We start from the raw sequence: 13,607 nt of genomic DNA on the forward strand, positions 1-13,607 counted from the left end.
GCCCACCCTCCCCATTTCCCATCCTCCCATAAGCCAGACCTTCACTTCCATCCAGCCCTTGACATGAAATCCCACCCTCCCCACTTCCCATCCCTGCATGCCCCACCCAGGCCTTCACTCCCATCCAACCCCTGATGTGAGCACCTGTCCGCTCCAAGTTCCAGCCCCCTATGACCATCCATCATGTTCACCTAGCTGCTTCTCCAAAGCCTCCTGACAAGGTCAGCTAGATTCAACTTCTCCCATTCTCCTCTCAGCCCTCATGGTACTTCACTTGTGCCTTAGTAATAACATGTGTAACTCCTAAAGTCGTTACATACACTAACTTTATTTCTTAGACTAGTTACTTACACAAATGACTTTCTTTCCTCATGGGAATATAAGCTCCTTGGGGGAAGCATCTACTTCTGAGTAATTTTTAAACATGGTACAACTCCTAATGTCACCTTGAATATATAGGTAGCATCTGTGTATAAGTACTTAAGTATTGAATAAATCAATAATTAAACAACTCGGGACCAATTCTGCCTTCTCGACAAAATCAGGCATGTCAGAGTATTAGCTCATTGCTAATCAATAATATCTCTAAAATACTTATACCCTTAAGTATTGTGCTTATTATAAAGTATGTGATTGAAGTAATATCACTGGATCATAGAGGTGCACAAGGTGAATAAATTAATTTTCAAAAGAATTAAAATGTAGCCTTTTATGGAATGTGTGGGCGTCGACCATTAAAACAGGCTAAGTCAGACAGCTAAAATGCTAGGCAACTCTTCAGCAAACAAGAAGTCTAGGTCATTGAACACTGAGAAGTGAACAATAGTATAAGTTCTTCATAATGGTTACGTTGATAACCACCATGGTTACATTGTAACCATTAATGTCTTCCATGCCAGGTTAAAACAGTTTTTCATAGAAGAGCTCCAGCTTCTAGGGAAATTTTGGGAAACAAATGGTATTTCACCTCAATTTGTTCCATCAAAATTTGGGAAGGAATTAGCTGACTATGATAATGTTAGTGCACTGGCAGTAGAGCTGGACATACAGCTTAAGGTTGACTAAGAGTTTATTCTGCTATACTGAAACTAAATGATTGCCATATTAGTTTTCAGTAGTGCTTTCAGAGTCCTGTGAAATTTGGCAAAAAAAATAGTGACATTTTGCTGATGGATACCTGATGAGAGAAAAGTTCTGCTATCTTAAAATAGGATCATGTCTATCACATTATAAAATTTCCTTCCTACCTACCTAGATGGGTACAAGAGTGGCATCACATTACCTCTGAGTGACAAAACACTGGTACTCCCTAGCAACCCTTGTACAAGCCTGGTGTTGCCAAAACACTTCAGACGCCCTGCCTCTACCCACGACTTCAGTCACCTGATTACTAGCCCCAGGATGAAGCCAGCCACACTGACAATCAACAGGGTTACAGAGGCATTGCTGGGTCCAGCAGTCCCCGGCCACCAGACACAATGTGCTCTTCTCCAGGGAGGCTGTTCACGGAGCGTTGGTCACCATGCCCACCTCTAGGGAGCTAAGCACATGCGAGGGGGCTGCTCACTCCTCCTGCCCTAGTACTGCCTCTAGCCTACCGCACTTCCAATGGAGAAGACAGTGAGGGAGGTTGGGACTAGCTTAGTTAACTTCTCCCTCAAAGAAATAAGGCAGCAAATCGGCTAAGATTGTGGAGCCTGGTGTCAGATTGCCTAGGTTCCCTCCAGGCTCTGCCACTTACCAGTTGTGAGAACTTGGAAGAGTTAATCTCCCCTAAAATCCCATTTCCTCTTTTGTAAAAATGAGACTATTATATTATGAGTGTTAAGTGAAAGAGCACTGGTAGAACTCTTAGTAAAATGTTTGGTAAACAAATTTAGACATAACTAATATTTGCTCAAGCGCAGCCCTTAGATGTACTGAAGAATTAACTCCTAGAGGCTTTCAACGTTTTCATTACTAATGACCAGATTTCATCCAAAGAAAGAAGTGATTCTGAACATCCATGCCTGTTGCCTGGTTCTGTTTTTCCCAAAAGAACCTCTTATGAAGTTTTCAAAGTAGTGCTGAAGTCATACATTCTTCTTATGCACAAAGAAAAACACGGCACAAAGCTTGAGAGCAATGTATTGTTTGTCTTTAACAAATGTACCTGAACTTAGACATCAAAAAGGAGTTTTTATCTTCAAAGTAATCACATCAGGAAGCCACACACTTATTTCAGTAACATTGCCAAGTATTTCTGGAACTCTTTCTTCTAAATTACCTCTGAGTCTGCTTCAAATTCTTCTGGATGTCTTCAATGGCAACAACATGCTATCCTTTGGGAGTTTTTCCATTTTGAAAGCAGATTTAAAACCAACACAAATAAGATGGAGGTGGCATCACCTCTGATCAAAAATGAGGAAATAATGACTGTTTTGTATTAGTCAACTGTCTAGGCAGAGCGTCTCTAAAACATTTCAAACCACTAAAAGCATTGTCAGAATTCATATGTTACTTTCTGTATGATTAATAAGTTATATGTTGGTTTTAAAATTTAGGGTTATTAAACACTTCTAGAGCACTGTGTGTCAAGCACTGTTTGAGGGACTTTTACATATATTTAATGGTGATAGTGTATGCTGTGAGTACTCTTAGTATCTCCATTTTACAGATGAGTAATTGAGGCACAGAGGAGTAAAGAACTTTGTCCAAAGACACAGAGCTAATAAATGGAGGAGGGGTCAGAAATCAGACTCAGATTGTCTAGTTAGTCTATTTGCTATATTTTCTAAAAAGTACAACCACCTCTAATGTGTTAATAGCTATGCTGTCTGATGTTTTGAGGTCATTTGAACTTGGTGACAGATAGTCTTTTTCTCCATGAATTTGGCCTCAACTAAAAGCCCTCTTCATGTTGAGAATCATCACCTGAGCTCTTTTTCTCTGTCTTCCTAAGGCAAGGTATACAAGGGAAAGGCTGCCCTACCTCTGGCTTCCTAGTTTTTATAGTGACCCATTGGCTACCCCATCTTTCCATACAAGCAGGTCTCTCCCAGAAGCCTCTTCACCCTTGTACCAGTGCTGGTCTCTCCTCTAGCAAAGTTTCCCCATACTTATTTCAAAACTTCCCCCTTAACATTCACTTTTTCTGTCGCATCCCTCAGTCACTCAGTCTTGATGGAAGAAAGGATCGGTAAGGAAGAAAAGGTATTACAGTATGTTTAAGTCCTCTTTGTAGAAGCACCTTTCTGCATTGCTTCCCTAAGCGTAAATGCTTCCCATCCCTTGCTCTTCTTCCCTCTGCTGTGATGCGTGAGCCTCTCCTCCCTAGCCAGGAGCACAGCTCCAAGGAAACGGAACTTAAGCAAACTTTAAAACTAAAATATGCTGGGACTCTTTCATTTCAGGATAAAAGAAAAATACAGGAAGAAATCTCACAGAAGCGTCTGAAAATAGAAGAAGAAAAACTAAAGCACCAGCATTTGAAGGTAATGTATGACTTTAGTTTCATTTCGATGATTTTATATCTAAGGATCCTGATGGCTTGGGTTTCAATAGTAAAGAAGCTTTAGGAAACAAAAAACCCCAACACAGGGTTACTGACATGATAGTATCCATAGGGGGCCCGCAGGCTAATAGTATTTGCATGAGATGAATACCTCTGGCAAATATGGCAAGTTGAAAACATGATTTTTTTATTGTTTTGATCCCTTACTACTGAATTTCCTAATTTTGGGGGGTAACCTTGAGAATTCAGCCTTGAGACTCCAGCTCTATTTGCAGTCTTACTCAACATCCCCAGGGAGCAGTGGGAAGTTCCTTTTGAAATCAATGAAAAGTTGGAATGGGGAGCCGTGGGGTAAGGGGAGCGTGTGTGGAACAGTGTCTGGCCTGGTCAAGGGTGCTTGTGTTTAAAAACTCAATGGAATGAATCCAACGCTGTTTGAGTATGGTCTCGGTTTTTGTTTTATTTTGTTTTGACAGAACATGAGATCATAACCAGAAATAACCCTCCATTTTTAAAATCAGACTTTATATCTTCCACTGGGTGTGGTCATTCTGTAATTAAAGCACATTGGCTTTCAACATTTTATTACATATCTTAGTGACAGGATAAAAGCAAATGACAAACACAGGCTCCTTGTGAACAGGCCCAAGCAGGAAGCTACTTATCTGGCAGGGCTGCCCTCAAAAAACAATGAATTCACTTAATGAAACAACACTGTACATGCAGGGGATCTACAGACTTTCATTAAACTTGCCAAATCCGGCTCCGTCCATTCTCCTCATGGAATGAGTCCCCACCTTGGAAAAGAAATGTGATGTCAGATTCCAATCACATCAGTCTTCTGGATTCTGTTTGCCTCTTTGCTTCCATACAAGTTGACATTTCCGATGTCTGATGGATAATTTCAAAGTCCTTACAATATGTCACATTGAATTTACTTGAGTAGTGAACATACTCAAGATTACTGTGTGTACTCCCAGAAAATCAATGGAATGAAAATTTTTTTCCAGGTTATTTCGGTGCAATTCAAATGAAGTCAACAGTTTTGAGATAGGCCATTTCTAACTCCAAAACCAGAGGTCACTTGCACGTTCGCATGCACGTTCTCTTTCTCTCTCTCTCTCTCTCTCTCTCTCTCTCTCTCTCTCTCTCACTTTCTCATTCTTTGTAATTCTGTGTGTGTCTTTGTTTCTCTGCGTGTCTCCCTCTTTCTCTCTCCTCTCTGTCTCTGTCTCTCTCTCTCTCTCTCACTCACTTTCTCTTTCTCTGTGTGTGTGTATCTCTGTCTCTCTGTCTTTCTCTTTCTCTGTGTGTCTCTGTCTCTCTCTCTCTCTATGTCTCACACACACATATACATACAGACACACACACACGCATACACACACACACACACACACACACACAATTTATACAGTTTGGGTCTGTCAGTCAATGGTTTCCTGCTTCTGAGGAACCTGACAGCTCTCCCGCATTCAGCCTTTGCTATCTTCACAGAATGAGCAGCCCAAGGACAGCAGAGTTCATGGTAGGAGAAAAGCTTTAAACATCCCTCAGTTCATTCTGGGAAGTGATTTCACATAGGAAAAGTCTGACTCACTGACAGGTCCATTTCTGAGGTGGCACCTCCTTTCAACACTTGCCAAACTTGGTCCTGAAATGACCACAGACTCCCCGCTCCTGATTTGCTTACTGGCACCCAGGACACCTCTTCTAATCCCATCCAATAAAAACATGGATCATGTGTAGGACTGCTGTGCAAGGTTTTGCAGATTGTGCCCTGACAAAAATGCCTGAGAAAGGTGTGCTAAAGTCCTGTCTATACACTCTTGCCCACCATGCACTCTGACCCAGGGCCGCTTGTATCTGGAGCAAGAGATTTTCATTTTCTCTGCACAAAAATGTTATCCGCTTGTCCAAGCTGTGCACTAGCCCAAAGAGGAATGGGGAGCAGCAGGGAGACCGAGGAAGAAATACCTATGTTTTCCTAATTTGGGAAATTTAAGATTAAACAAATAAGCAAGTTAAACAGTAAGTTTTATGTAAATTAGAATATAAGCATTAATTCTTTAATCTGGTGTGATCAAAGAAGTTTCTATTTAAGGTGTGGGATTTAAGCTGAGCCTTAATTAAAAAGCAGAATTTATATGGATATACATATGGCCTTTCCATCAGTAAACATTTATTAAGCACCTGTTATGCACAAAGTACTAAGTTAGACACTAAGAATATGAAACAAATACAAATACAATTTGGCCTGCATCCTTAAAACTGTAACTGACACAGACTCGTAATGGCATATCCTGTGATGCACTATGAGAATGCATTGTCTAGCCTGCATGTCACTTACATTTTCATTTAGCTTATATGGCTTTCTATCTGAATTGCATTATGAGATAGATTTTATTCTATTCATTAGCCTCATATATTAAAGCACGAGCCTAAACTGTGACATCAAAGCAAAATAACCATTTTGGTGACTACAGTATGTGACTGTTCCAGAGCATTTTGCTTACACATCCAAACTGTATGAACTGGCAAGGAACACAGAGGAAGGAGTGGTCATTTCCACAGAGAAGACTTCTCCAAGTTTTGCAAAAATAATTGGCTATACCAAACAGCAGTAGGCATAATTCCAAAACGGGGTCCAAACACATGCAAACACTTCTATCTATTCTAGGCCGGGCACGGTAGCTCGCACCTGTCATCCCAGCACTTTGGGAGGCCAAGATGAGAGGGAGGACTGCCTGAGCTCAGGGGTTCAAGACCAGCCTCATCTCTGCAATAAATAAATAAATAAATTAGCTGGGTGTGGTGGCGTGTGCCTATAGTTCCAAATACTTGGAAGGCTGAGGCGGAAGGATCACCTGAGCCCAGCAGGTCAGGGCTGTGATGGTCATGAGTGTGTCACTCCACTCAAACCTGGATGATAGAGTGAGACTCCAACTCAAAAAAAAAAAAAAATCAATTCTATATTCACCATGTCAAGAAATTTTATTAGCCTCTGCAATTCCCAACCTGTCTCTGAGAAGTGCTTTGGGAAAATATTTCCCTAAAAAGTTGCCAAAAGATCTAGCCTACATGTCACTTACATTTTCATTTAGTTTATATGGTTTTCCATCCAAATTGCATTGTGAGATAGCTTTTATTCTATTCATTAGTCTCATTTACTAAAGCACGAGTCTAAACTGTGACATCAAAGCAAAATAATCGTTTTGGTGACTACAATATGTGACTGTACCAGAGCATTTTACTTACACATCCAAATTGTATATTTTATATCTAAGTTCAAAAGAGTTCTCCACCAGGGGTAGATGACAATGTGTAAAGTATAAACAAAGTTTTACAACACTAAAATTAAAATTATTCTTATTTCTGGCCAGGCACAGAGGATTTCTAACCAGTCTAAGAACCAAGGTGTAGCCCCAGGTTACCCTATTCATGTCACAAGAATCATTCTCTGTCCTCGACAATTCAGAGTCCTAAGACCATTCCTTCTGAGTGTTTCTTGTAGCGATATGGGTGCAGTTGACTGGAACAACCTTAACAGTGGTTTGTAAAGACTATAACTTACTCTGATATATATCATCTGTGCATTAACTGCCTTCAAATTCCGTAAATTAAATCAAGGCAAATTCTTAAAATGCTGGTATATTTAATATTTTCTTGGCATCTTTGACTCAGGACCTAAATCTTGGCCTTATATTAAGAAGATTTACTGGGTCTGATGGAAACATTGTTGCAAACAGCTTCGCAGCTATAAAAAAATGATGACAGTAACATTGGGCTTAAAAATCCGTGGCAACAGGGAGTGCTACAAATGGTTCTAGTGGTGTGTGTTATCCGTGCACAAACGCTTCTATCTATGGGAGGGTGTTGTTCACTTGATCTAGTGTTTTTCAAGCCACGTCTGTGTATCCATACACTATCAGGCCACTCAGCATTCCAGCTAAAGTGGCCCAGATTCTAGCTGTTCTCCAAACTCTAGTTCCAAATCATAATTATTTGTAATCGGTGTAATTTTTTTTTAATGTTGTGAAAGTCATTGCCTTCATGGAAAAAACTATCCTTTGCTAATTATCTAGCACACTAAGCTTAATCAATTTTTTTTAATTTAGAGATATTTGTATCCCAGTGTATTCATTCTAGTAAGCTTTTTTTAAAATGCACAAAATTCATCTTACTCGGTCTCATTAATATTAAATGTAATATAAGAGAAAGGAATCACAGAAAATAAAGTTTCCATTCTCTCCTCACCATTTTAGACATAGAGAATCCCCAATGAAAAATTAACAATGAATAACTGAACAAATAATTTATAGAGGCAAAATAGATATATAATTATAACCTCTTTTTTTCCAGGAGAAGGAGAGAAATTTGAACTCTTTGAATATAATGTAACCATGTATATACTGAATTTCTACTTAAGACATGGACTAGATGCTAACTAAAATCCCTCCAAAATGCATATGTCTCTTTCGCTTTTTTAGGCCTTCTTAGATTCAGGTCAAAGAGTTTAATTCTGTTATGGAAATTCAAGATTTTTTTTTCATATGACGAAGCATAAGTCTGTTTTGTGTTGTTATAACTGACAGAATTCAACTCATCAGTATGTAGCCAGAGCACTGAATTTTGTGCATCTTATTATTAGAACAGGTAGGGAGCAACATAAGAGCACCCATAACCAGGGAGCTTCCCAGATGAAAGAAGGGGAGCTGATTAGGCAAACAATAAATGTCTACCACACAACCAAGGACTGGCAATGAATTCATTTAAGATACGATAGCAACCCTCCATTTTGCCCATCATTCCAATTAACCCTGCAAAGGGTTTTTGTGGAATAGTCATTGCATGCTGTCACTCAGGGAGTTTATGACTTTGTTTTTGTTGTTGTTGTTTGAGTTGGAGTCTCACTCTGTCGCCCAGACTGGAGTGCAGTGGCTGCTCCCAGCCACCGCAGCCTCGCCCTGCTGGGCTCCGGCAATCCCTCCGCTCAGCCTTCCAAGTAGCTGGAATTACAGGCATGCGCTACCACACCCGGCTAATTTTTTGATTTATTGTAGAGATGAGGTCTCGCCAAGTTGCCCAGGCAGGTCTCGAACCCACGGGCTCGGGCGATTCACTCACCTCAGCCTCCCAAAGCACAGGATTACAGGCTGAGCCACTGATCCCTGCTATGACTTTGTTAAGGGCACAAGATCCTATCCTTCTTCTGGTGTTTTCCTTCATTGCAGCATTCTTGATCCTCTTCCAAAGTCCATTTTTATGGATTTAAATCCTGTCTAGCTTTCAAGGTCTAGTATAGGCCCTACCTTCTCTATGAAGATCCCTGCTCCCCATCTCTCCTGCCAGCATGGTTCTCACCCTTGAAAACTCTTTCTTCAGAGTCATGCAACAATGCATGTTTATTATTATTTATTTTTTATTTTTATTTTTTTTGTAGAGACAAGGTCTTGCTATGTCACCCAGGCTAGTCTCAAACTCCTGGACTAAAGTGATCCTCCTGCCTCAGCCTCCCAAAGTGCTAGGATTACAGGTGTGAGCCACTGTGCCCAGCTCAGCAATGTATGTTTATTGCAGTAATATAGGGACCTCATGATGTGATGTCCTTACTGTTATTTGTTTGGAGGATAGGATCTTGTGCCCTTAACAAAGTCATATCCTCCAAGACCTCATCTCTACAAAAAATAAATAAATAAATAATAATAAGAAGAAAGTGGGGCCTAAACTAGACCTTGAAAGCTAGACAGGATTTAAATCCATAAAAATGGACTTTGGAAGAGGATCAAGAATGCTGCAATGAAGGAAAACACCAGATTTATTCAGGCAGGGTGCTGAGAGAAAACACTTTCCTTTCAGTATGTTCCCTATTGACAGTCATGATTTGAAAGCAGTAAGAGACTGTGAAAACTGTGGACTGAGATAAGAATGTATCTTTATGTTTCCTGACTTCAGAAAAAGGCCTTGAGGGAGAAATGGCTTCTGGATGGAATCAGCAGTGGAAAAGAACAGGAAGAGATGAAGAAGCAGAACCAGCAGGACCAGCGCCAGATCCAGGTCCTAGAACAGAGCATCCTCAGGTATGGCTCTCGCCAAGACACCCACAGCCACCTTGATCTTGACTTTGTCTCACAGTGCACATAGAAGAGCCATTCTCTTTGCCAGGGGTATAGCCAGACCTTCTACCTGAATTTCTTAAAAAGACTAGGGAAACACACCAGAAGCCAGCAAGAAGAATTTTACCAGAAGTGTCACTAGAGCACAGCAGCACCAGGTTTATTTTTTAAATGCATATCGGTGACCTACTCATGTCTCTCTGAGCCTACTTCTTGCAAAATGGTAGTAACAATACCTATCTTTCAGTGTTGTTGGATAGATTTTAAGATATATGTGCTAAACTATATGCATGCACATATATTTTCTGGCACATGGTACATGCACATAAAACCAGTCCTTCTTCACAGCCCAGACCCCACTCTCACCTTAGGATAGATATCAGGCCTATGGGTATGTTTACACTGTCCTTCCATCTCACCTCCCCCAGGTGCTCCCCTGTCACAACCATGATATTCCAGAAGAGAAGATTACACAGGGATACTTCACTTACATTTTTCCTCTTCTGCTTCCTTGATGATTTGGTCACAGATATTCACCTCACTTCTCAAGGTCCTTCCCTGTTCATTATGCACAATCAGTACAGAGTCAGGCAACTTCTGGTACAACAAGTAACATTTTTAAATTGCCTTGGCTTAGGCCAGACCCAGTGGTTCACACCTGTAATCCCAGCATTTTGGGAGGCCAAAGTGGGAGGATTGTTTGGGCCCAGGTGTTCCAGACCAGCCTGGGCAACATAATGAGACCTTCTCTTTACAAAATATTTTAAAAATTAACCTGGCGTGGTGGTGCATGCCCGTCGTCCCAGCTACTGGGGAGGCCGAAGTGGAAGGATCACTGAACTCAGGTGGTCGAGGCTGTAGTGAGCCAGGATTGGGCCACTGCACTTCAGCCTGGACAACAGAGTGAGGCCCCCCCAACTCAAAAAAATTTTTTTAAATTAAAAATGAGGTGACGGACATGAAAAAAACCGAAGAGCTCAAATATAAGACACGATCATTAGTATCATCACCAAAAGACGGCATGAAAGAAATAGATATAGGAAAAGTAACTTAAAATCACAGAGGAAAAATGGAATTTCTGATGGTATAATCATGACAACAAATTAAAGTCTACCTGTCTTTGAAATAAAGGCAACTTTCAAGACCTCACTCACTTTCATTTTACCTGTTTAATGGCATGCACTTATGTACTTAATACCTAAATTCAATTACTACTCATCTTTCTCTAGATGTTTTTGAAATTAACATTCTTAAAAGTGGATACTATTGAAATGTTTCCGGTATAAACCTCTCAGTTGTTTACTCAAAGACAGGAAGCCATTCCAAATAGGAGGTAACAAATATTTTCTAAAGAACCCAATAAAGCCGTTCCACAGTTTGGAAAACTCGACTCCTTGGAAGTCACCACTTAGCAAGACTTTCACACCAAGGGTCCGGCTTCAGCGGATGATTCCCTGCTTCCTTCCTCAGCACTGAGCCCATTTCTCTAAAGGAGTCCCAAGTTCAATCCCTGGAAATCTTTTTCACTGTGTAGACATCTGCCTGCTTCCCCTCTACACCTCCTATGAGAGCCGTTCCACCTATAATTCACTCTGCATCAGATGATAATTGAAGCAGCTAAACGTACTCAGCCTCTGTTAACAAGTTTGGGCAGTGTCCTGCGTCATCCAAGAGTGTTTACTAGGACTCTGACGATTGCTTTTAGACCCTGCCTGAATGCTCTGAGAAGCACATAAGCTTCGAGGAGTATTGATAGTAGATTGTCTATTTCAAGCTTCAGAGCTTCTGTCTGACCAAGAGTTAAAGAAAAGGGGAAGGAGGAGGAAAAAGAAATGCTTAATGAACCATATTACGCACCAGCCACGTTACATAGACTGTCCCATTTAGTATTCATAATCCTGTGATAATACCCTGTAGGTATTATCTTCACTTTTTGCAGAGAAATTAAGGAATTCACACAACTAGAAAGTGGCAGGTCGGGGGCTGGCCGATTTGACTACCTCACACTACCTGGAAAATGAAGGCACACAGCAGCCCCCGGGGACTGCTTTTCAGCACTCTGTCTCCCAGAAGGTCCTTGAAGCACCCTCTGTCACTGTGCTCCCACCAACCCCAGGAGCTTCCTCGATGTCCCTCTATTCACTCATGTAAATTGCCAGTGACATATCTGTTCATCACCCAGTCTCTGGCATCCCAGCACAGTTTTACCTTAGATCTTCAGGATGCTATTAACCCATCAGGACTTCTCAATAAACACCAAATGATTGTAATCCTTACATCTACATAATAATGACAAGAACGGGTCATTTTCAAAGGGCCTTGCACAACTGACAAAGCAACTTGCATTAAGTGACTTAATACAGGCAATCTTTTTTTTTTGAATTGGAGTCTCACTCAACTCGCCCAGACTGGAGTGCGGGTCTCAAACCCACGGGCTCAGGCAGTTCACTCGCCTCAGACTCCCAAAGTGCTGGGATTACAGGCTGAACCACCGAGCCCAGCCTGGGCAATCTTTAAAAAGAAGGCATGACCACCTCCATTTCACAGATGAGGAAGCAGGTTCCGAGATGATGAGGAACTTGGTGAAGGTCACAGAGCCAGTCAAGAGTCGTCACAGGCCTCAAAGCAAGCCAGGCTCTGTCTTCTTTGACTGAAAAGTGAGGAGAGAGCTGTAGACATAAATGTCCTGGAAATAGCAAAACACCCAACAAACACAGGCAAACATCTATCATGATTAGCAAGCTGTTTTGTTTAAGGAATGGCCCTAAAAAGATGTATTTGCAAAGAGCAAAATAACTCACAATCTTGTGACCCATAAAGGTAGGTTGATCTGGTTTAAAACGTACAAAGAACAGAATGATCTGAAACAACATACAGAGACAAAACATATCTACGCCTTGTCTATGTTAAGCTGCCTCTGCGTCTGCCCAGCTAGAAATCACGTTGTCCAGGCAGCTTTACCTGATGCCTGAACATTTTCTTCTCAGATATTTGTAAAGCTGCTAAAAAAAAAAAAAACTCAGGTGCATGTTTTTAAATTCAATCTTTCTCCTAAACAACGACCCCCAGTGCTTAAGCAGTTTTTATGACCAGCTAAATCAGTGCAATTTCCTGTGAGCTCTGAGTACCAGTGGAGCCAGCTGATGAAGCTGAACCAGACAGAGCCATTCCCACCCCCTAAGCAGGGAAAGGAACCCAAGCCTTGGACGTGATTTATCACTTGACTTAGGTGCCTGCTCAAGGATGACATTTGCCATGCGGCCAGGTCTCTCCGTTAGAGGATAAGGCTTTCATGGGAACATCGGCATAGAAATATCACTATTACCTCAGCAACTGTAGTGGAGCCAGATTCTGTCCATGAAATGTTCATTCCTCCAACGTCCAGGTTTGTGAGATTAACTGAAAGAGCATGACCTCCAGCATTGAAGTCCCTGTTCTGGTGACCCTTGTACACAGGCTAGACCGTGTCGTTTCATCTCTTTGAGCCTCAGTTTCCTTTCCTGCACTAGTGGCACAGTGATAGCTACTTTACAGGACTGCTGTGAAGACTGCAACTTCCAGAGTGCCTGACACAAGGCAGATGTCCAGAAATTACTGAGTACTATTTCTCATCAAAAGTCAAAATAATTTTTAAAAGGACTCAGCCTGCACCTTTATCCAGATGTTTTGTTTCTGGCCAAGAGCTCTCACTTCTTTATGCCAATGCAAAGAATATTTTCTCTGTACTGAGACTAAACTGAGAATACCACTCAAGTAGGAGTCTTTCCATTTGAAAATAATTGATGAATTTTCTTTTTGGCATAGAATGCTAATAGAAGGGTTTATTTACTATGGACCAGACACTGTGCTAAATACTTCATATATAGTATTTCACTGAATTCTCACAGCTATCCTGTGAGATGAGTAGCAGTTAACAGATGAGAAAAATTGACATTTACAGAGGCCAACTTACCCCATCCCAGGTAGCTAAACATCAGGAGCCAGGATTTAAAACCAAATTA

General features: G+C 41.1%; 1 protein-coding gene across 1 annotated transcript in view; it reads left to right on the forward strand.

Annotated features, from left to right (window-relative positions):
* Window positions 1-11,627, forward strand: part of LOC103255444 (palmdelphin-like) — a 32,239-nt gene extending 20,612 nt beyond the window's left edge. The window contains exons 2-4 of the mRNA XM_008053393.2: window positions 3,393-3,473; window positions 9,446-9,570; window positions 11,546-11,627. Of these exons, the coding sequence (XP_008051584.1) occupies window positions 3,393-3,473; window positions 9,446-9,570; window positions 11,546-11,627 (288 nt within the window). The remainder of the gene's footprint in view (window positions 1-3,392; window positions 3,474-9,445; window positions 9,571-11,545) is intronic.
* Window positions 11,628-13,607: the final 1,980 nt, after the last annotated feature.

Source organism: Carlito syrichta, unplaced genomic scaffold (genome assembly GCF_000164805.1).
Source record: "Carlito syrichta isolate Samal-C Ts95f unplaced genomic scaffold, Tarsius_syrichta-2.0.1 Scaffold288146, whole genome shotgun sequence".
Taxonomy (NCBI): domain Eukaryota; kingdom Metazoa; phylum Chordata; class Mammalia; order Primates; family Tarsiidae; genus Carlito; species Carlito syrichta.